Consider the following 22,902-nt stretch of genomic DNA (forward strand, 5'->3'; position numbering starts at 1 on the left):
CAGGAGCAGGCCATTCGGCCCTTCGAGCCTGCACCGCCATTCAATATGATCATGGCTGATCATTCAATCTCAAGACCCCACACTTCTCTCCCCATACCCACTGATCCCTTTAGCCGTAAGGGCCACATCTAGCTCCCTTTTGAATATGTCCAATGAACTGGCCTCAACAACTTTCTGTGGCAGAGAATTCCACAGGTTCACAACTCTGGGTGAAAATGTTTCTCCTCATCTCAGTCCTATATGGCTTACCCCTTACCCTTAGACTGTGTCCCCTGGTTCTAGACTTTCCCAACATCGGGAACATTCTTCCTGCATCTAACCTGTCCAGTCCCGTCAGAATTTTATACGTTTCTATGAGATCCCCTCTCATTCTTCTAAATTCCAGTGAGTATAAGCCTAGCCGATCCTGTCTTTCCTCATATGCCAGTCCTGCCATCCCGGGAATCAGTCTGGTGAATCTTCGCTGCACTCCCTCAATAGTAAGCACGTCCTTCCTCAGATTAGGAGACCAAAACTGCACACAATATTCAAGGTGTGGTCTCACCAAGGCCCTGTACAATTGCAGCACGAGCTCCCTGCTCCTATACTCAAATCCCTCGCTATGAAGGCCAGCATCCACTTGCTATCTTTACTGTCTGCTGTACCTGCATGCCTACCTTCAATGAATGATGTACCATGATATCCAGGTCTCGTTGCACCTTCCCTTTTACTAATCTGTCACCATTCAGATAATATTCTGCCTTCCTGTTTTTGTCACCAAAGTGGATAACCTCACATTTATCCACATTATACTGCATCTGCCATGCATTTGCCCACTCACCTAACCTGTCCAAGTCACCCTTGCAGCCTCTTAGCATTCTCCTCACAGCTCACACCGCCACCCAGCTTAGTGTCATCTGCAAACTTGGAGATATTACATTTAATTATTTCGTCTAAACCATTAATGTATATTGTAAATAGCCAGGGTCCCAGCACTGAATCCTGTGCGGCACCCCACTAGTCACTGCCTGCCATTCTGAAAAGGACCCGTTTATTCCCACTCTTAGCTTTCCTGTCTGCCAACCATTTCTCTATCCATGTCAATACATTACCCTCAGTACCATGTGCCTTAATTTTGCACACTAATCCCTTGTGTGGGACCTTGTCAAAAGCCTTTTGAAAGTCCAAATACACCACATCTACTGGTTCTCCCTTATCCACTCTGCTAGTTACATCCTCAACAAATCCAGAAGATTTGTCAAGCATGATTTCCCTTTCATAAATCCATGCTGACTTGGACCGATCCGGTCACTGCTTTCCAAATGCGTTGTTATTACATATTTAATAATTGATTCCAGCATTTTCCCCACCACCGATGTCAGGCTAACCAGTCAATAATTCCGTGTTTTCTCTCTCCCTCCTTTTTTAAAAACTGGGGTTACATTAGCTACCCTCCAATCCATAGGAACTGATCCAGTGTCCATGAAATGTTGGAAAATGACCACCAATGCATCTACTATTTCTAGGGCCACTTCCTTAAGTACTCTGGGATGCAGACTATCAGGCCCTGGGAATTTATTGGCCTTCAGTCCCTTCAATTTCCCTAACACCATTTCCTGACTAATAAGGATTTCCCCAAGTTCCCCCTTCTCACTAGACCCTCGGTCCCCTAGTATTTTCAGGAGGTTATTCAGGTCTTCCTTAGTGAAGACAGAACCAAAGTATTTGTTCAATTGGTCTGCCATTTGTTCCCCATTATGAATTCACCCGATTTCGAGTGCAAGGGACCTACATTAGTCTTCACTAATAAGCAGTGGCCAATACTTAAAGGGATATTTCATAACTCACAGCACAGATATATTCCAGAGAGAAAGTAAGACTCTAAGAGAAGGATGAACCATCCGTGGCTAACTAAGAAAGTAAAGGATGGTATCAAATTGAAAACAAAAGCATACAATGTTGCAAAGAACAGTGGAAGGCCAGAGGATTGGGAAATGTTTAGAAACCAGCAAAGGACTACTAAAAAAATTATAAAGAGAGAGAAGATAATTTATGAGGTCATCCACCTTGGGAAAAAAAAAAAAAACAGTAAAAGGGAATATTATTTGAATGGGGAGAAATTACAACATGCTGCAGTGCAGAGGGACCTGGGGGTCCTTGTGCATGAATCCCAAAAAGTTAGTTTGCAGGTGCAGCAGGTAATCAGGAAGGCGAATGGAATGTTGGCCTTCATTGCGAGAGGGATGGAGTACAAAAGCAGGGAGGTCCTGCTGCAACTGTATAGGGTATTGGTGAGGCCGCACCTGGAGTACTGCGTGCAGTTTTGGTCACCTTACTTAAGGAAGGATATATTAGCTTTGGAAGGGGTACAGAGACGATTCACTAGGCTGATTCCGGAGATGAGGGGGTTACCTTATGATGATAGATTGAGTAGACTGGGTCTTTACTCGGAGTTCAGAAGGATGAGGGGTGATCTTATAGAAACATTTAAAATAATGAAAGGGATAGACAAGATAGAGGCGGAGAAGTTGTTTCCACTGGTCGGGGAGACTAGAACTAGGGGTCACAGCCTCAAAATACGGGGGAGTCAATTTAAAACCGAGTTGAGAAGGAATTTCTTCTCCCAGAGTGTTGTGAATCTGTGCAATTCTCTGCCCAGGCAAGCAGTTGAGGTTAGCACATTGAATGTATTCAAATCACAGAGATAGATTTTTAACCAATAAGGGAATTAAGGGTTATGGGGAGCGGGCGGGTAAGTGGAGCTGAGTCCACGGCCAGATCAGCCATGATCTTGTTGAATGGCGGAGCAGGCTCGAGGGGCTAGATGGCCTACTTCTGTTCCTAATTCTTATGTTCTTATTAATGTTGGGGAAGTCCAGAGCCAGGGGTCACAGTCTAACGATAAGGGGTAAGCCATTTAGGACCGAGATGAGGAGAAACTTCTTCACCCAAAGAGTGGTGAACTTGTGGAATTCTCTACCACAGAAAGTTGTTGATGCCAATTCACTAAATATATTCAAAAAGGAGTTAGATGTAGTCCTTACTACTAGGGGGATCAAGGGGTATGGCAAGAAAGCAGGAATGGGGTACTGAAGTTGCATGTTCAGCCATGAACTCATTGAATGGCGGTGCAGGCTCGAAGAGCCGATGGCCTACTCCTGCACCTATTTTCTATGTTTCTATGTAACAGCTTCTACAGGTATATAAAAAGGAAGACAGTAGCTAAAGTAAATGTTGGTCCTTTAGAGGATGAGACTGGAGAATTAATAATGGGAAACAGGGATATGGCAGAGACTTTGAATAAATATTTTGTATCGGTCTTCATGATAGAAGATACTAAAAGCATCCCAAACATTGATAATCAAGGGGCTATTGGGGAGTAGGGGGGGGGGGGGGGGGAAAACTTAAAACAATTACTAGAGAAAAAGTACAAGGCAAACTAATTGAACTAAAGGTGGACAAGTCATCTGGACCTGATGGTCTGCATCCACGGGTCTTAAAAGAAGTGGCTGCAGAGATAGTGGATGCATTGATTGTAATCTACCAAAATTCCCTGGATTCTGGAGAGGTCCCAACGGATTGGAAAACCGCAAATGTAACACCCCTATTTAAAAAAGGAGGAAGACAGAAAGCAGGAAACTATAGACCAGTTAGCCTAACATCTGTCATTAGGAAAATGCTGGTGGCATTATTAAGGAAGTAGTAGCAGGATATTTAGAATATCATAATATCAAGCAGAGTCAGCATAGTTTTATGAAAGGGAAATCATGTTTGACAAATTTGCTGGACTTCTTTGAGGATGTAAAGAGCCGGATGGATAAAGGGGAACTAGTTGGTGTCGTGTATTTGATTTCCAGAAGGCATTCGATAAGGTTTACTGCACAAGATAAGAGCTCACAGATTTGGGGGTAATATATTAGCATGGATATAGGATTGGCTACCTAACAGAAAGCAGAGTCGGGATAAATGGGCCATTTTCAGGTTGGCAAACTGTAACTAGTGGGGTGCCTTAGGGATCAGTGTTGGGGCCTCAACCATTTACAATCTACATTAATGACTTGGATGAAGGGACCGAGTCTAATGGAGCCAAATTTGATGATACAAAGATAGGTGGGAAAGCAAGTTGTGAGGAGGACGCAAAGAATCTTCAAAGGGATATAGATAGGCTCAGTGAGTGGGCAAAGATTTGGAAGATGGAGTATAATGTAGGAAAATGTGAGCTTATCCACTTTGGTAGGAAAAATAAAAAAGCAAATTATTATTTAAATGGGGAGAGATTACAAAAAGCTGCGGTACAGAGGGATCTGGGGATCCTTGTACATGAAACACAAAAAGGTTAGCATGCAGGTACAGCAAGTAATTGGAAGGCAAATGGAATGTTGGCCTTTATTGTAAGGGGGAAGTCCTGCTACAACTGTACAGGGTATTGGTGAGGCTACACCTGGAGTACTGCGTACAGTTTTGGTCTCCGTATTTAAGGAGGGATATACTTGCATTGGAGGCTATTCAAAGAAGATACCCGAGGTTGATTCTTGAGGTTAAGGGGTTGTCCTTTGAAGAAAGCTTGAGCAAGTTGGGCCTATACTCATTGGAGTTCAGAAGAATGAGAGGTGATCTGATTGAAACGTCTAAGATCCTGAGGGGGCATGACAGGGTAAATGCAGAGAGGATGTTTCCCTCATTGGGGAATCTAGAACAAGGGGGCATAGTCTCAGAATAAGGGGTCGTCCATTTAAAATGGAAATTAGGAGGAATTTCTTTTCCCAGGGGGTCGTGAATCTTTGGTACTCTCTACTCCAGAGAGCTGTGGAGGCTGGATCATTGAATATATTTAAGGTAGAGATAGACAGATTGTTCAATGATAAGGGAGTCAAGGGTTAGGGGGAGCAGGCAGGGAAGTGGAGTTGAGGTCAAGATCAGATCAGCCATTATCTTATTGAATGGTGGAGCAGGCTCGAGGGGCCAAATGGACTACTCATGCTCCTATTTCTTACGTTCTTATGTAATGCCCCGAGTGGCATGGCTGTGCAGTAATGGGAAAGGTCCCGCACAGGGTTCTCTACTGTCAATACTTCACATAGAAAATAGGTGCAGGAGTAGGCCATTCACCCTTCGAGCCTGCACCGCCATTGAATATCATGGCTGATCATTCCCTCAGTACCCCTTTCCTGCTTTCTCTCCATACCCCTTTCCTGCTTTCTCTCCATACCCCTTGATCTCTTTAGCCGTAAGGGTCATATCTAACTCCCTCTTGAATATATCCAATGAACTGGCATCAACAACTCTCTGCGGCAGGGAATTCCACAGGTTAACAACTCTCTGAGTGAAGAAGTTTCTCCTCATCTCAGTCCTAAATGGCCTACCCCTCATCCTAAGAATATGTCCCCTAGTTCTGGACTTCACCAACATCTGGAACATTCTTCCCGCATCTAACCTGTCCAGTCCCGTCAGGATCTTATATGTTTCTATGAGATCCCCTCATCCTTCTAAACTCCAGTGAATAAAGGCCCAGTTGATTCAGTCACTCCTCATATGTCAGTCCAGCCATCCCTGGAATCAGTCTGGTGAACCTTTGCTGCACTCCCTCAATAGCAAGAACATCCTTCCTCAGATTAGGAGACCAAAACTGAACACAATATTCCAGATGAGGCCTCTCCAAGGCCCTGTACAACTGCAGTAAGACCTCCCTGCTCCTATACTCAAATCCCCTAGCTATGAAGGCCAACATACCATTTGCCTTCTTCACCGCCTGCTGTACCTGCATGCCAACTTTCAATGATTGATGAACCATGACACCCAGGTCGCGTTGCACCTCCCCTTTTCCTAATCTGCCACCATTCAGATAATATTCTGCTTCGTGTTTTTGCCCCCAAAGTGGATAACCTCACATTTATCCACATTATACTGCATCTGCCATGCATTTGCCCACTCACCTAGCCTGTACAAGTCACCCTGCAGCCTCTTAGCGTCCTCCTCACAGCTCACACCGCCACCCAGTTTAGTGTCATCTGCAAACTTGGAGATATTACACTCAATTCCTTCATCTAAATCGGTAATTTATATTGTAAAGAGCTGGAGTCCCAGCACTGAGCCCTGCGGCACTCCACTAGTCACTGCCTGCCATTCTGAAAATAACCCGTTTATCCCGACTCTCTGCTTCCTGTCTGACAACTAGTTCTCTATCCACGTCAGTACATTACCCCCAATGCCATGTGCTTTGATTTTGCACACCAATCTCTTGTGTGGAATCCACTGATTCTCCCTTGTCCACTCTGCTAGTTACATCCTCAAAAAATTCCAGAAGATTTGTCAAGCATGATTTCCCTTTCATAAATCCATGCTGACTTGGACCGATCCTGTCACTGCTTTCCAAATGCGCTGCTATTTCATCCTTAATGATTGATTCCAACATTTTCCCCACTACTGATGTCAGGCTAACCGGTCTATAATTACTAGTTTTCTCTCTCCCTCCTGTTTTAAAAAGTGGTGTTACATTAGCTACCCTCCAGTCCACAGGAACTGATCCTGAATCGATAGACTGTTGGGAAAATGATCATCAATGTATCCACTATTTCTATGGCCACTTCCTTAAGTACTCTGGGATGCAGACTATCAGGCGTTGGGGATTTATCGGCCTTCAATCCCATCAATTTCCCGACTAATAATGATTTCCTTCAGTTCCTCCTTTTCGCTAGACCCTCAGTCCCCTAGTATTTCCGGAAGGTTATTTGTGTCTTCCTTCGTGAAGACAGAACCGAAGTATTTGTTCAATTGGTCTGCCATTTCTTTGTTTCCCATTATAAATTCACCTGAATCCGACTTCAAGGGACCTACGTTTGTCTTCACTAATCTTTTTCTCTTCACATATCTCGAAGCTTTTGCAGTCAGTTTTTATGTTCCCTGCAAGCTTACTCTCGTACTCTATTTCCCCCTCTTAATTAAACCCTTAGTCCTCCTCTATTGAATTCTAAATTTCTCCCAGTCCTCAGGTTTGTTGCTTTGACTAGCCAATTTATATGCCTCTTCCTTGGTTTTAACACTATCCTTAATTTCCCTTATTAGGCACAGTGGAGCCACCTTCCCCGTTTTATTTTTACTCCAGACAGGGATGTACAATTGCTGAAGTTCATCCATGTGATCTTTAAATGTTTGCCATTGCTTATCCACCATCAAACCTTTAAGTATCCTTTGCCAGTCTATTCTAGCCAATTCACGCCTCATACTGTCGAAGTTACCTTTCCTTAAGTTCAGGACCCTAGTTTCTGAATTAACTCTGTCACTCTCCATCTTAATAAAGAATCCTACCATGTTATGGTCGCTCTTCTCCAAGGGGCCTCGCACAACAAGATTGCTAATTAGTCCCTTCTCATTACACATCACCCAGTCTAGGATGGCCAGCCCTCTCGTTGGTTCCTCGACATATTGGTCTAGAAAACCATCCTCCTCCACCACATTGCTACCAGTTTGGTTAGCCCAATCTATATGTAGATTAAAGTCGCCCATAATAAATGCACGGAAAGTTAAAGGGACTGCACAGTAAAAGAAACAGGCCACGCAGAACAAAGTGCAGCGTACAGGGAACATTGCTCACGTCACTCCTAAATGGCCGAGCTTTAATTTTAAGATCGTGGCCTCTTGTTCTGGAATCCCCCATCGGAGGAAATAGTTTCTCTGTATCTACCCTGTCGAATCCTTTTATCAGTTTATACACTTCGATTAGATCACCCCTCGACCTATTAAATTAAAGGTAATACAAGCCAAGTTTATGCAACATACTCTGACAAATATAACACTAAGTAAACTCTGGTTCATTCTTAGGAAATCCCTCGAAACGAGGATGACTTGCTTCCACGCTGAAAAGGGATGAGTTCACAGGTGTTTTAATGAAGGACCTGATATTTCGGATCCAGAACTACATCTTGAAGGGTGGAAGAAGCCTGTGCGTGGGTTTTTTTTTTTTTTAAAACGTGTGGTGGGGATTGACCAAGACGACTGGAGACCTGCTCTGCTGCACAGAACTAGTGCGCGCACATATCGCAGTGTGGGCTGGCCCGTGCTGCCCCTGGGCCCTCGCCTCCCCTTGGCCTCGATCCCCTGGTATCAATCTGGTGAATCTGTACTATACACCTTCCAAGGCCAATATATCCAGATGAAGGCATGCCTGAGGGTTACAGCAGTGGTGGATGTGCTGAAGTAGGGATGGAGGCAGGCGATGTTACGACGGTGGAAATAGGTGGTCATTCAGAGGGAGACGTTATCAGCTGAACAGTTTGGTTCAGCTAGGACAATGGCCAGTGTGGAGGGAGGAAGGAATCAGTCGCTGTAAGCGGAGTTTGTGGCGGGGACCGAAGTCTTTCCAATGTTTAGCTTGAGGATGTTAACACTCGACCAAGATTGGATGTTAGACAAGCAGTCGACAACATACAGGTAGTGGAGGGGTTGAAAGAAGTGATGGAAGGTAGATCTGGGTGTCACTGGCATATATGTGGAAGATGATCACATGTCTGCGGATGATGTCGCAAGGGGCAACATGCAGACGAGGATGGTGTTGGGGCCAACAATAGATCATTGGGGAACTCCAGGGGCAATGGTTCATAGGCAGGAAGAGACGCCATTGCTGGAGAATGCTCTGGGTACAGGTAAGAGTGGAACTAAGATTAAATCATACAGGAAAGATGGTATCGACTTGGGCGGCAACAATATATTTAAGGGCTTTAGACAGGAAAAGGAGGTTAAAGATGGGGAGCTAGTTTGCAAGGACAGAGGGGGGAGGGTGTTTTTTTGAGGAAGGGATGAGAACGCCAGTTTTGAAAGCAAAGACGACATTAACCCAAGGCGAGAGAACCATTTACAATGTCAGCTAGCATGGAGACCAGTCAGGTAAGTTGGGTGATCAGCAATTTAGTGGGAATGGGGTCAAGGGAACATCTCCCCACGCCCCCCCCCCGCCCCCCCGTCTCTCGTGCTCTCTCAGAACTCAGGTGAGGTGAGTTCTGAGAGAGCACGGGGCAGGGGAGGGAGAGAGATGAGAGGAACTAGATAGATGCATGTTCAGGGCTGGGCGGGGGGGGGTAATTTTGCCAGACTAGGGAAAGGAGGGGATGCGGCAGTGGCAGGTCTCAACCTCATGACAGAAGGGTCCATGAGCTCCTCACACTTGTTACAGGTTAGGACAGAAGCTAAGGGGTGTCAATATCGACTGCTAGTGCGGAAAAGAAACTGTGTGTTGCCTTTACTCCCCAGGAAGATCCCATAGTGTGTGGTTTGGCAGAGAAGGCCCAATAGTGCATCAGGTGGTCCACCCAGATCTGCCAATGAATGGCGAAACCACGAGTTACAGATATTGCTCAAGTCTATGCCTCTTGGACTTGAGGCAGCGAAAATGGAACATAGGAACGGGAGAACGCCATTCAGCCTCTCGATCCTGTTCCATGCAATGGGATCATGGCTGATCTGCACCTTAATTCTCGCTACCTGCTTTGGCTCCATATCCTTTTAGGACCCTTGTCTAGGAAATATCTATTGATCTCAGATTTAAAATGATTACTTGAGCTAGCACCTACTGCTTTTTGTAGAAGAGAGTTCCACACTTGTACCACCATTTGTGTGAAGAAGAGTTTCCTAACTTCGTCTGAATGTCCTGGCTCTGGTTTTAAGGCTACATTCCCTTCTCCTAGGCTTCCCCCGCCAGACAAAAGTTTCTCTATCTACTCGATCAATTCCTTTCAACGGGGGCCACACAAGTGAGAAATAAGGAGGATGGGAGAGAGTAAGGGTTCTACTGGGGGCAAGAGTATCAAAAGCAGAGGCGAAGGAGTGGTCAGATACTGTGGCAAATGGAAGGCTAAAGGATAGGCACTCACTTTATTTCAATTGAGATATATTTTAGATGAGGTTTTCAGTAAGTCCGTCTGACAAACGCACAGCTGTAAATAGCATCCCAAGAAATAGCAACGGAAAACATTTAGCTTTAAGCTAGCGCATTGCAAATATCAGCATGTGCAATTTAACCATGCTTGATGGACAGTTTATCCATGAGGTTATGGCATATTAAAAAAATCCTGCGTGGAAAATTAATTAATGTCAAATTCCACTGCTCCTGGTCAACAGGTTTCACATAATCTCGAAGTAATCTGTTCGGGTGTAATTGGGGTAGGTCTTTTCAAGTACAAATTACCAGTTGAAAATGGTTTTTGAAGGATATTGGATATTTTAATAAAAGTACAATCAGTGTTAGATTTCGACAACTTGGGATACCACAGCCTTTCGAGAGGAAACCTCCTCCCACCCAACAATGGCTCCAAAGCTGGCAGGGCAAATTGAGAAGGTGCTTAAGAAAGCATGTGGGATACTTGTCTTTGTAAATAGGGGCATTGGTGAGGCTTCAGTTGGAGTTCTGGGCACTGCAGTTTAGGAAATATATCAAAGCCTTGGAGAGGAGAGAGAGGAGGTTTACCAGGGATGAAGGAGTTCAGTTATGTGGAGAGATTGGACAAGTTGTGATTAGAACATAAGAACATAAGAAATAGGAACAGGAGTAGGCCATACAGCACCTCGAGCCTGCTCCGCCATTCAATAAGATCATGGCTGATCCGATCATGGACTCAGCTCCATTTCCCCACCCGCTCCCCATAACCCCTTATCGTTTAAGAAACTGTCTGTTTCTGTCTTAAATTTATTCAATGTCCCAGCTTCTACAGCTCTCTGAGGCAGCGAATTCAACAGACTTACAACCCTCAAAGAAATTTCTCCCCAGACCCTTATTCTAAGATCATGCCCTCTAGTTCTAGTTTCCCCCATCAGTGGAAACATCCTCTCTGCATCCATCTTGTCAAGCCCCCTCATAAACTTATATGTTTCGATAAGATCACCTCTCATTCTTCTGAATTCCAATGAGTAGAGGCCCAACCTACTCAACCTTTCCTCATAAGTCAACCCCCTCAACCCCAGAATCCTAGTGAACATTCTCTGAACTGCCTCCAAAGCAAGTATATCCTTTTGTAAATATGGAAACCAAAACTGCAGGCAGTATTTCTGGTGTGACCTCACCAATACCTTAGATAGCTGTAGAAAGACTTCCATGCTTTTATATTCCACCCCATTTGCAATAAAGGCCAATATACCCTTTTGTGCACTTTGCAATCTTTCTCCATTTAAATAATAACTTGCTCAGTGATTTTTTTTCTGCCAAAGTGCATGACCTCACACTTTGCAACATTATACTCCATCTGCCAAATTTTTGCCCACTCACTTAGCCTGTCTATGTCCTTTTGCAGATTTTTTGTGTTCTCCTCACACATTGCTTTTCCTCCCATCTTGTTCTCCTTAGAGCAAGAGATTTGTCGAGCTATTCAAAATTAAGAGGGATTTTGATAGATTATGTAGGGAGAAAGTTTCCTCTGGCAAGTAACCAGAGGTCATAGATTTAAATAATTGGGAAAAAAACCAGAGGGGAAATGAGGAGAATTTATTTTCACACAGAGGGCTGTTAAGATCTGGAATGCACTACCTGAAAGGGTGCTGGAATCAGATTCCAAAGGAACTTTCAAAAGGCAATTGGACATGTACTTAAAGAGGACACATTTGCAGGGTTTTTGGAAAAAAGCTGGGGTGTGGGACTAAATTGGAGAGCTTGTGCCTCTTAACGTAGCAAAACGTCCAATGGCACTTTGTTATCAAACAAAATTCAACACTGAGCCACAGAGGTAGGTTTTAAGCAGCGTTTTGAAGGAGGAGAGAAAGGCAGAGAAGTGGTTTAGGGAAGGAATTCCAGGGCTTAGGGCCTAGGCAGCTAATGGCACGGTCTCCAATGGCGGAGCGATGAAAATCGGCGATGTCCAAGAATCCAGAGTTGGAGCAACGCAGAGATCTTGGATGACTGTAGGAGGTTACAGAGATAGGGATGGGTGAGGCCATATTGTATATGGTTCAGGCTGCCTTTTCCTATCTCAATCAAATGTCCACTCTCCGTGTGTGAGCCTCGGCAGTGAACGCCATCAAATTTGTGGCTCGACTACATTTGCCATTGAGAGTGTAAATTCAAAGCTGTGCCTTTATTCTCTGCATTGTACATAGATTACGCAGCAGGTGCTAACATTTAACCCCAAATTGCTTATCGAAGATCTGGCAGTAAATTAAGGGATTACTCATTTATGTGGTTTAACACTGCAGGATATTCCAGTAAGCATGGTGGAGATACTTATAGTAACAATACTCGAGACATCAGAAATACATAAAGATTAGAACCTAGAAATTGCACTGGGTGATATTAGCGGGAAAACACTTAAAAGCATCCCAAGAAATGACTTTTCTTGCTATGTTAATGGGAAGTTCGGCAAGTTAAAATGACACTTCTGTTAACTAATGTGGCAAAATAATTCAGTATGTATGTGTGAAAGTCCCGGAGCATACATTGGTAAAGAGCTGGCATTGCACAGTCGTGCCTCATTCTTTTTGAATGGAGAGGAAACAATGGGGAGCCAGCCTTGCCAACGACACCCACACCCAGAGAAAGAATAATTAAATGTTAACTGTCAATGGAAATATTGAGAGCCAGTGCCTGCGATTTTTCAATTTGATGCACTCTTGCATTTGACGTGGAGTTGTACTGCTCATGAACGTAAGAACATAAAAAAAGAGGAACAGGAGTAGGCCATACGGCCCCTCGAGCCTGCTCTGCCATTCAATAAGATCATGGCTGATCTGATCATGGGCTTAGCTCCACTTCCCCGCCCACTCCCCATAACCCCTTATCGTTTAAGAAACTGTCTATTTCTGTCTTAAGTTTATTCAATGTCCCAGCTTCCACAGCTCTGAGGCAGTGAATTCCACAGATTTACAACCCTCTGGGAGAAGAAATTTCTCCTCATCTCAGTTTTAAATGGGCGACCCCTTATTCTAAGATTATGCCCTCTAGTTCTAGTCTCCCCTATCAGTGGAAACATCCTCTCTGCATCCACCTGGTCAAGTCCCCTCATAATCTATGTTTCGCTAAGATCACCTCCCATTCTTCTGAATTCCAATGAGTAGAGGCCCAACCTACTCAACCTTTCCTCATAAGTCAACCCCCTCATCCCCGGAATCAACCTAGTGAACCTTCTCTGAACTGCCTCCAAAGCAAGTATATCCCTTCCTAAATATGGAAACCAAAATGGCACACAGTATTCCATGTGTGGCCTCACCAATACCTTATATAGCTGTAGCAAGACTTCCCTGCTTTTATACTCCATCCCCTTTGCAATAAAGGCCAAGATTCCATTGGCCTTCCTGATCACTTGCTGTACCTGCATACTATCCTTTTGTGTTTCATGCACAAGTACCCCCAGGTCCCGCTGTACTGCAGCACTTTGCAATCTTTCTCCATTTAAATAATAACTTGCTCTTTGATTTTTTTCTGCCAGAGTGCATGGCCTCACACTTTCCGACAATATACTCCATCTGCCAAATTTTTGCCCACTCACTTAGCCTGTCTATATCCTTTTGCAATTTTGTGTATCCTCCTCACACATTGCTTTTCCTCCCACCTTTATATTGTCAGCAAACTTGGCTACGTTGCAGGAAGGGACTGAGTGTAAGTCGTTAATATAGATTGTAAATAGTTGTGGTCCAAGCACTGATCCCTGCAGCACCCCACTAGTTATTGGTTGCCAACCAGAGAATGAACCATTTATCCCGACTCTCTGTTTTCTGTTAGTTAGCTAATCCTCTATCCACGTTAATATATTATCCCCAAAACCGGTGAATTTTTATCTTGTGCAGTAACCTTTTATGTGGCACCTTGTCAAATGCCTTCTGGAAGTTCAAATACACCACATCCACTGGTTCCCCTTTATTCACCCTGTTCCTTACATCCTCAAATAACTCCAGCAAATTTGTCAAACATGACTTCCCCTTCATAAATCCATGCTGACTCTGCCTGACCGAATTTTGCTTCTCCAAATGTCCTGCTACTGCTTCTTTAATAATGGACTCCAACATTTTCCCAGCCACAGATGTTAGGCTAACTGGTGTATAGTTTCCTGCTTTTTGTCTGCCTCCTTTTTTTTTTTAAAAATAGGGGCGTTACATTTACAGTTATCCAATCTGCTGGGACCTCCCAGAATTTTGGTAAATTACAACCAATGCATCCACAATCCCTGCCGCTATTTCTCTTAAGACCCTAGGATGCAAGCCATCAGGTCCAGGGGATTTATCTGCCTTTAGTCCCACTTCCTTAGTGATTGTAATTGTGTTAAGTTCCTCCCCCGACCCCCCCCCCCCCCACCCCCATAGCCGCTTGACTATCCACGGTCGGAATATTGTTAGTGTCCTCTACCATAAAGACTGATACAAAATATTTGTTCAGAGTTTCTGCTATCTCCATGTTCCCCATTACTAATTCCCTGATCTCGTCCTCCAAGGGACCAACATTTACTTTAGCCACTCTTTTCCTTTTTATATACCTATAGAAACTCTTAGAAACATAGAAAATAGGTGCAGGAGTAGGCCATCTGGCCCTTCGAGCCTGCACCACCATTCATTAAGATCATGGCTGATCATTCCTTCAGTACCCCGTTCCTGCTTTCTCACCATACACCCCTTGATCCCTTTAGCTGCAAGGGCCATATCGAACTCCCTCTTGAATATATCCAATGAACTGACATCAACAATTCTCTGCGGTAGGGAATTCCACAGGTTAACAACTCTGAGTGAAGAAGTTCCTCCTCATCTCAGTCCTATATGGCTTACCCCTTATCCTAACACTATGTGACCTGGTTCTGCACTTCCCCAACATCGGGAACATTCTTCCTGCATATAACCTGTCCAGTCCCATCAGAATTTTATATGTTTATAAGAACATAAGAACATAGGAATTAGGAACAGGAGTAGGCCATCTAGCCCCTCGAGCCTGCTCCGCCATTCAATAAGATCATGGCTGATCTGGCCGTGGACTCAGCTCCACTTACCCGCCCTCTCCCCGTAACTCTTAATTCCCTTATTGGTTAAAAATCTATCTATCTGTGACTTGAATACATTCAATGAGCTAGCCTCAACTGCTTCCTTGGGCAGAGAATTCCACAGATTCACAACCCTCTGGGAGAAGAAATTCCTTCTCAACTCGGTTTTAAATTGGCTTCCCCGTATTTTGAGGCTGTGCCCCCTAGTTCTAGTCTCCCCGCCCAGTGGAAACAACCTCTCTGCCTCTATCTTGTCTATCCCTTTCATTATTTTAAATGTTTCTAAAAGATCACCCCTCATCCTTCTGAATTCCGAGTAAAGACCCAGTCTACTCAATCTATCATCATAAGGTAACCCCCTCATCTCCGGAATCAGCCTAGTGAATTGTCTCTGTACCTCCTCCAAAGCTAGTATATCCTTCCTTAAGAAAGGTGACCAAAACTGCACGCAGTACCTCAGGTGCGGCCTCACCAATACCCTATACTTCTTACATTTCCTGCTCCGATACCAACCAAGTCTGCAGTTCTCAAGGGACTGTTAATGACAGACCAGCCAGCGTAGCTGGGAAGAGCACTCATTACCAGAGGGTTGGTGCCCTGCCCAATTAGCTCAGAGTAGCCTGCATGCACAAATGGATAAGGTGGTCTCTAAGCTGGTCAAGCAGTAGGAAGCTTACTGCTGCCCCATACTGGTAATCTGCATGGTTTTAGCTGGGTAAACTCCAAAAGTTTGACAGATAGCAAGGAGGACTGCAAAATACTTCAAGAGGACAGAGACAGAATGGGTAGACAGATAGCAGATGCAATTTAATGTCGGCAAGTGTAATATATTTTGGGAGGAAAAACCATAATGAGTGTGTGCACTTAATGGAAAGATGCTGAAGGGTGTCAATGAACATAATTCCTTGAAACTCAAAGTGCAGGTAGATAAAACCATCAGAAAAGGCCAACAGCATTTTAGAAGGAGTTAAGTTACATATCAGGCATGATCTAAGAAGTAACGATAGATTTGTACAAAAAATTACCTCGGCCACAGTTATACGACTGCATGCAATTTTGGGCACCCGATTAAACCATTAAACCCATGGAGAGCACACTGCATTAATTAATTAGGATAATGCCAGGGATAGGAATCTATAGTTATCAGGAGAGATTTAAAACACTAGGACTATTTCGATTGGAGCAGAGAAGGACAAGAGGAGTCTTTTTTTTAATTCCAATAGGTTTTGAATGGTTAAAGATTATTCCCTGTGGTCGGAGAGTCAGTGTTGAGGGGTTGCTAATTTAATATTGTCACTAAGAGAGTGAGGGAAGGTTAGGAGAAATGTAATTACACAGAGGGTTGCTGGAGCATGGGGTACTATGCCAGAGAGTGGGTGAAGCAGAGACCTTGCACCTTTTAAGCAAAAATTACATAAATATTTGAAGCAGAGATATTGGGGGGGGGGGGGTGGGGGGAGGGGGGGGGATGGAGAATGAGGCAGTGGAATTCGTTTTGGATTGCTGTAGCAAAGATCCGAATCACGTGTACTCCACTCTACTGCCTGTGTGGGTATCAGGCAAGGGCCTTGATTTGATGTCACCACGATAAACACCTGTCAACTCTCATGGGCTGAAGCAAATTCTTATGAAATTCCTTTGTCCTCTATTTTGCTGGAAGCGTTAATCCATTCAAATAAACAGGCTGGCGTGTTTGGTAAACTAGCAGACGGAGAATTTGCAGCCAATGACTACTGAGGGAGCACAGCACTGTCAGAGGTGCTGTCTTTCAGATGAGACGTTAAACCAAATCCCCGTCTGCCCTCCAAAATGGACGTAAAAGATCCCATGGCACCATTGTGAAGATGACCAGGAGAGTTCTCCCCGGTGTCTTGTCCAATACTAATCCCTCAGCCAACATCACAACAGCAAAATGCATTTATATAGCGCCTTTAATATAGTAAAACATCCCAAGGTGCTTCACAGGAGCATTACCAAAAACAATTTGACACCAATCACATAAGGATATATTACGACAGATGACCAGAAGGTTGATCAAAGAGGTAGGTTTTTAAGTGGCATCTTAAAAGGAGGAGAGAGAGGCGGAGAGATTTAGGGGAAGATTCCAGAATCATGGTCTGAACAGCAGTTTAAAAGCGGGGATGCTCAAGAGGCCAGGATTGGAGGAGCGCAGAGATCTGAGAGGGTTGTGGGGCTGGAGGTGGTTACAGAGATAGGGAGGGGCGAGGCCATGGAGGGATTTGGAAAGAAGGATGAAAATTTTAAAATTGAGGCGATGCCGTACGGGAGCCAATGATGGTGAGGGGTGATAGGTGAACGCGAGTTGGGATATGGGCAGCAAAGTTTTGGACGCGCTCAAGTTATGTAAGGTGGAAGATAGGCCGGCCAAGAGAGGCTAGCAGTAACAAAGGCATGGATGAGGGTTTCAGCAGCAGATGGGCTGATGCAGGGGCGGAGTTGAACAATGCTGCGGAGGTGGAAACAGGCGGCTTTGGCAATGGATCAGATATGTGGCTGGAAGCTGCTCTCGGGGTCAACTATGACACCAAGGTTGCAAACGGTCTGGCTCAGCCTCAAACTGTTGCCAGGGAGAGGAATGGAGTCGGTGGTGAGGGAACAGAGTTTGTGGCGGGGACCGAAGACAATGGTGTCGGCCGCTTTAGTTGGATGAAATTTCTGCTCATCCAGAACTGGATGTCGGACAAACACTCTGACAATTTAGAGACCGTGCGGGGGGGGGTCAAGAGAAGTGGTGGTGAGGCAGAGCTGGGTGTTGTCAGCGCACATGAGGAAAGTGACGGTGTGTTTTCGGATGATGTCAGCATGTAGATGAGAAATAGGAGGGGGGCAAGGATAGATCCTTGGGAGACTCCAGAGGTAATGGTTTGGGAGGCAAGGGAGAAGTTATTTCAGGAGATTCTCTGGCTACGACTGTATAGATAAGAATGGAACCAGGCGAGTGCAGTCCTACCCAGTTGGACGACGAAGGAGAGACATTGGGGGAGGATGGTGTGGCTAACCATGTCAAAGTCAGCAGTCAGGTCAAGAAGGACAAGGAGGGATAGTTCACCATGGCCACAGTCACATAGGATGTCACTTGTGAGTTTGATAAGAGCCATTTCAGTACCGTGGCAGGAGTGGAAAATATGGTCCAGGGAGCAGGATTATGGGTCTGATGGAGGTGATCGGAGCGGGAATCAGGGGAGATAAGCGAAGAACTAGAGAAAGATGTAAGTTTAGGGCTCGTGCAGGGGGGAACCTTAAAGGAACTTTAGCCGAGTGAGCTAGGGGAAGGGAGGGAAGCGGCAGAGGCAGCTGAACGGATGGTCTCAATCTTAGCGACAAAGTCGTCCATGAGCTCCTCTCACTTGTTGTTGGAGGTGTGGGTGGAGGAGGCTGTGGAAAGATGGAGAATAGAAGCCGGTGGTTATCTTTGCTTTCCATGATGATTCTGGAATACTGAGCAATTTTGGCAGAGGAGAGCAAGACCATGCTTTACCTGGTCCAGCTAGATCTGGCGATGAATGGCTAAATTACTAAAGTAAAACAGGTTATCTGGTCATTAATATACTGCTGTTTGTGGGAGCTTGCTGTGTGCAATTGGCTGCCGTGTTTCCTACATTACAACAGTGACTACACTTCAAAAGTACGTCTTTTTGCTGTAAAGTGCTTTGGGATGTCCTGAGCTCATGAAAGACGCTATATAAATGAAGTCTTTATTTCTTGCGAGCAAGTTATATGCTAACATCACACAGCGGGATTTGACCCCAAGGACAAACATGTGAAGAATGGCCTCTTGGGCAACGTACCTGAGGGCTACTTGCCTCTGGCACTGTACCACAGCAAGAGCCGATGTCTTAGGCATGGCTATTGAGGCTTATGGAACCAATGTGGGTCGAGGGAGTTAAGATACAGATCAGTCATGGTCTAATTGAATACAGGCTCGCAGGGCTGGATGGCCTCCTCATTCAAGAGAGATATGGGAAGGGAGGAGACAAGCGCAATTTTATTTTCCATTTGTTCTTGGGCTGTGAGCATCACTGGCAAGACCAGCATTTATTGCCCACCCTGACTTCTGCGCAAGGTTGGCTGGCGCGTTTCCCACATTACAGCAGTGACTACACTCCAAAAGTACTTAATTGGCTGTAAAGCGCTTTGGGACGTCCGCCGGTCGTGAAAGGCGCTATATAAATGCAAGTATTTCTATCAAGTCTTTCTAACTGCCCTCGAGAAGGTGGTGGTGAACCGCCTTCTGGAACCGCGGCAGTCTGTGTGGTGAAGGTGCTCCCACAGTGCTGCTCGGCTGGGAGTTGCAGGATTTTCCCCCATGAAATAACGCCGATCTATGTCCATTATATAATCACAAGCATATAACACAGCTTTAAACGTGTATGTACAGGCCAGGGGTTTCCGCTGCTGCCGTGACTTCACTGCAGGCGCAGCGGAAAGTATACAAATCATCAAGACGCTTACTCACTTTGTTCTGATGCAGAGTTCGAGTGGAGGAATCAAATCATCATCCCCTTCCAATGAGCAGCCCTCCGACGCATCTGGAAGACAACAGTGGGGGGAGGGGGGCGTTTGCCCCAAGATTACGGTTAATGATTCCAGAATGTTTAAAATTTTTAAAAAACACATAGGCCGGCAAGTCGATGAACATCTGAAAGAGAAAAGACAGGTTAATATTTCTGGCGGGAACCTTGGTCAGAAATCGTGGCGAGGATAACTGAGTTGGAGCGGCCTGACATTGCACAACAAGCCCAGGATAGTTTTATATTTACTGTTTACATCCCCAATACTGCATCGTTATATAAAAAGCATGTGAGACGGTGAAAATGGGTGAAAACAGTTCACTTTCCCTTGGTCTGATGCAAGGTCCCACTTGATAATATTAACTATTCTCTTCCGGTTTTGAGATGCCTTTTATACATCTCCAACATTCTGTACTGTCAATCACAGATTTCAAGTATTCGTGTGGTTATCTTTTTATCTGCAAGGTTTATTTTGTAGTTTGATTCAAAATTAAAATCTCTCTTGCTGTATGGTGGCCTTTGTTTCTCTGTGAGAACTAACCTTCAGCAAGAAAACCTGCGGTGACCTGCTTGAGTCACATAAATTGTTCCAACATAATCAGGCGAGAAATCGGAACCAGGAAACAAACGTGCGGCCGAAATCTGCCGTGAATTCACATCATGTTCTAGTAAACAAAAGAACAAATCTCCCGAGAACAGGTTTGATTTCTTCCAGCGGCTTGGGGCTGGGAGTGGGGCCTGCTGGCAGCTAACTTCAAAGTGAGCCGGTAATTAGATGGGGGACTAATCTTAGGCACCGGCCGTTACGTCTGGAGACATAAATCTATTGACGGTCTGATCTGACTGATGCCCAAAAACAACTGGCACTTGTCCAACACCTTTTTCATAGTAAAAGGTCCCAAGGTGCTTCACAAGGGCATTAGTAAACAAAGTTTTACACCAAGCCACACAAGGGGATATTAGGGTGTGCCCAAAAGCTTGGTCAAGGAGGTAGGTTTTAAGGACGGAAAGGCTGGCACGGATGGAGCGATAAAAATCGGGGATGTGCAAGAGGACAGAATTGGAGGAGCGCAGAGATCTGAGAGAGCTGTAGGGCTGGAGGAGGTTACAGAGATAGGGAGGGTTGTAGGGCTGGAGGGGGTTACAGAGATAGGGAGGGTTATAGGGCTGGAGAAGGTTACAGAGATAGGGAGGGTTGTAGGGCTGGAGGAAGTTAGGGATAGGGAGGGTTGTAGGCCTGGAGGAGTCTACAGAGATAGGGAGAGTTGTAAGGATGCAGGAGGTTACAGAGATCTTGGGGGTTGTAGGGCTGGAGGAGGTTACAGAGATAGGGAGGGTGTAGATCTGGAGGAGGTTACAGAGATAGGGAGGGTGCAGGGCCGGCGGAGGTTACAGAGATCGCGGAGGGTTGTAGGGGAGGAGCTTACACAGATAGAGAGGGTGTAGGGCTGGAGGGGGTTACAGAGATAGGGAGGGTTATAGGGCTGGAGAAGGTTACAGAGATAGGGAGGGTTGTAGGGCTGGAGGAGGTTACAGAGATAGGGAAGGTTGTAGGGCTGGAGGAAGTTAGGGATAGGGAGGGTTGTAGGGCTGGAGGAGGCTACAGAGATAGGGAGAGTTGTAAGGATGCAGGAGGTTACAGAGATCTTGGGGGTTGTAGGGCTGGAGGAGGTTACAGAGATAGGGAGGGTGTAGATCTGGAGGAGGTTACAGAGATAGGGAGGGTGCAGGGCCGGCGGAGGTTACAGAGATCGCGGAGGGTTGTAGGGGAGGAGCTTACACAGATAGAGAGGGTGTAGGGCTGGAGGAAGTTGCAGAGATCTCAGGTGTTGTAGGGGAGGAGGAGGTTACAGAGATCTCGGGGGTTGTAGGGGAGGAAGAGGTTACAGAGATAGGGTGTGTTATAGGGCTGGAGGGGGCTACAGAGATAGGGAGGGTTGTAGGGGATGAGGAGGTTACAGAGATAGGGAGGGTTGTAGGGCTGGAGGAGGTTACAGAGATAGGGAGGGTTGTAGGGGATGAAGAGGTTACAGAGATAGGGAGGGTTGTAGGGCTGGAGGGGGTTACAGAGATAGGAAGGGTTGTAGGGGATGAGGAGGTTACAGAGACAGGGAGGGTTGTAGGGCTGGAGGAGGTTACAGAGATAGGAAGGGTTGTAGGGGATGAGGAGGTTACAGAGATAGGGAGGGTTGTAGAGAAGGAGGAGGTTACAGAGACAGGGAGGATTGTAGGGCTGGAGGAGGTTACAGAGATAGGAAGGGTTGTATGGGATGAGGAGGTTACAGAGATCTCGGAGAGTTGTAGGGGATGAGGAGGTTACAGAGATCTCGGAGAGTTGTAGGGGATGAGGAGGTTACAGGAATAGGGAAGGGCGAGGCCATGGAATAGGCTACTGCTGACAAATGAGCCTGTTTGATTAACACTGATATCAAATCTCCAACACGGGTAAGGAACAGAATAATCATGTGGAGGGGGTTCATGGGGGTTCTGCGCTGCCTCTCTCTGGGGGCCACTCTTTCTTCGATCCACCCTCTCTGTTTCTGCCCCCAGCCCGTTTCCTCGGCCTTGATTCCCTCCTTCTTTTGCTTTCTTCCTCCTCTGCGCTCCCTCACAAAAATCCAGCGATGCCATCACTTGTGAACCTCAAAACCTTTTTTAAAAAACAGACGCTCCTACCTTGGTGGGGGAAATTGTTTACATTTCCCACGCAAATCACGTCACATTAAAAACTAAATTATGCAAGTGAATCACGAGTGTTGGCAATTGTCTCCTTCTACAGGTTGCTTATGTTGGTAGCTTCTCAGCTTGTGCACAGCCTTGTCCCTTCCTACTGTTCCGGTTTTAATCCCCTCTCTGATCAATGGGCATTAGGTCACAACTGGAATTTTGCAAGCAAAAATACTGCATCAGTTTCCACATATACACTGACGACATCCAGCTCCACCTCTCCACCACTTCTTTCGACCCCTCCACGGTCTCTAAATTGTCAGACTGCTTGTCCGACATCCAGTTCTGGATGAGCAGAAATTTTCTCCAATTAAATATTGCAAAGACCGAAGCCATTGTCTTTGGTCCCCGCCACAAACTCTGTTCCCTAGCCACCAACTCCATCCCTCTCCCTAGCATCTGTCTGAGGCTGAACCACACTGTTCACAACCTAGCTGTCATAGTTGACCCTGAAATGGGCTTCCGGCCACATATCTGCGGCATAATTAAAAGCGCCTATTTCCACCTCTGTAACGTAGAAACATAGAAAATAGGTGCAGGAGTAGGCCATTCGGCCCTTCGAGCCTGCACTACCATTCAATAGCATGGCTGATCATTCCCTCAGCACCCCTTTCCTGCTTTCTCTCCATACCCCTTGATCCCTTTAGCTGTAAGGGCCATATCTAACTCCCTCTTGAATATATCCAACGAACTGGCATCAACAATTCTCTGTGGTAGGGAATTCCACA

General features: G+C 45.5%; 1 protein-coding gene across 1 annotated transcript in view; it reads right to left on the reverse strand.

Moving 5' to 3' along the window:
* mindy4 (MINDY lysine 48 deubiquitinase 4) overlaps positions 1 to 22,902 on the reverse strand; it is a 278,164-nt gene that overhangs the window by 13,880 nt on the left and 241,382 nt on the right. The window contains exon 17 of the mRNA XM_070881748.1: positions 19,393 to 19,465. Within this exon, the coding sequence (XP_070737849.1) occupies positions 19,393 to 19,465 (73 nt within the window). The remainder of the gene's footprint in view (positions 1 to 19,392; positions 19,466 to 22,902) is intronic.

The sequence above is a fragment of the Pristiophorus japonicus genome, chromosome 5 (assembly GCF_044704955.1).
Source record: "Pristiophorus japonicus isolate sPriJap1 chromosome 5, sPriJap1.hap1, whole genome shotgun sequence".
Classification (NCBI taxonomy): domain Eukaryota; kingdom Metazoa; phylum Chordata; class Chondrichthyes; family Pristiophoridae; genus Pristiophorus; species Pristiophorus japonicus.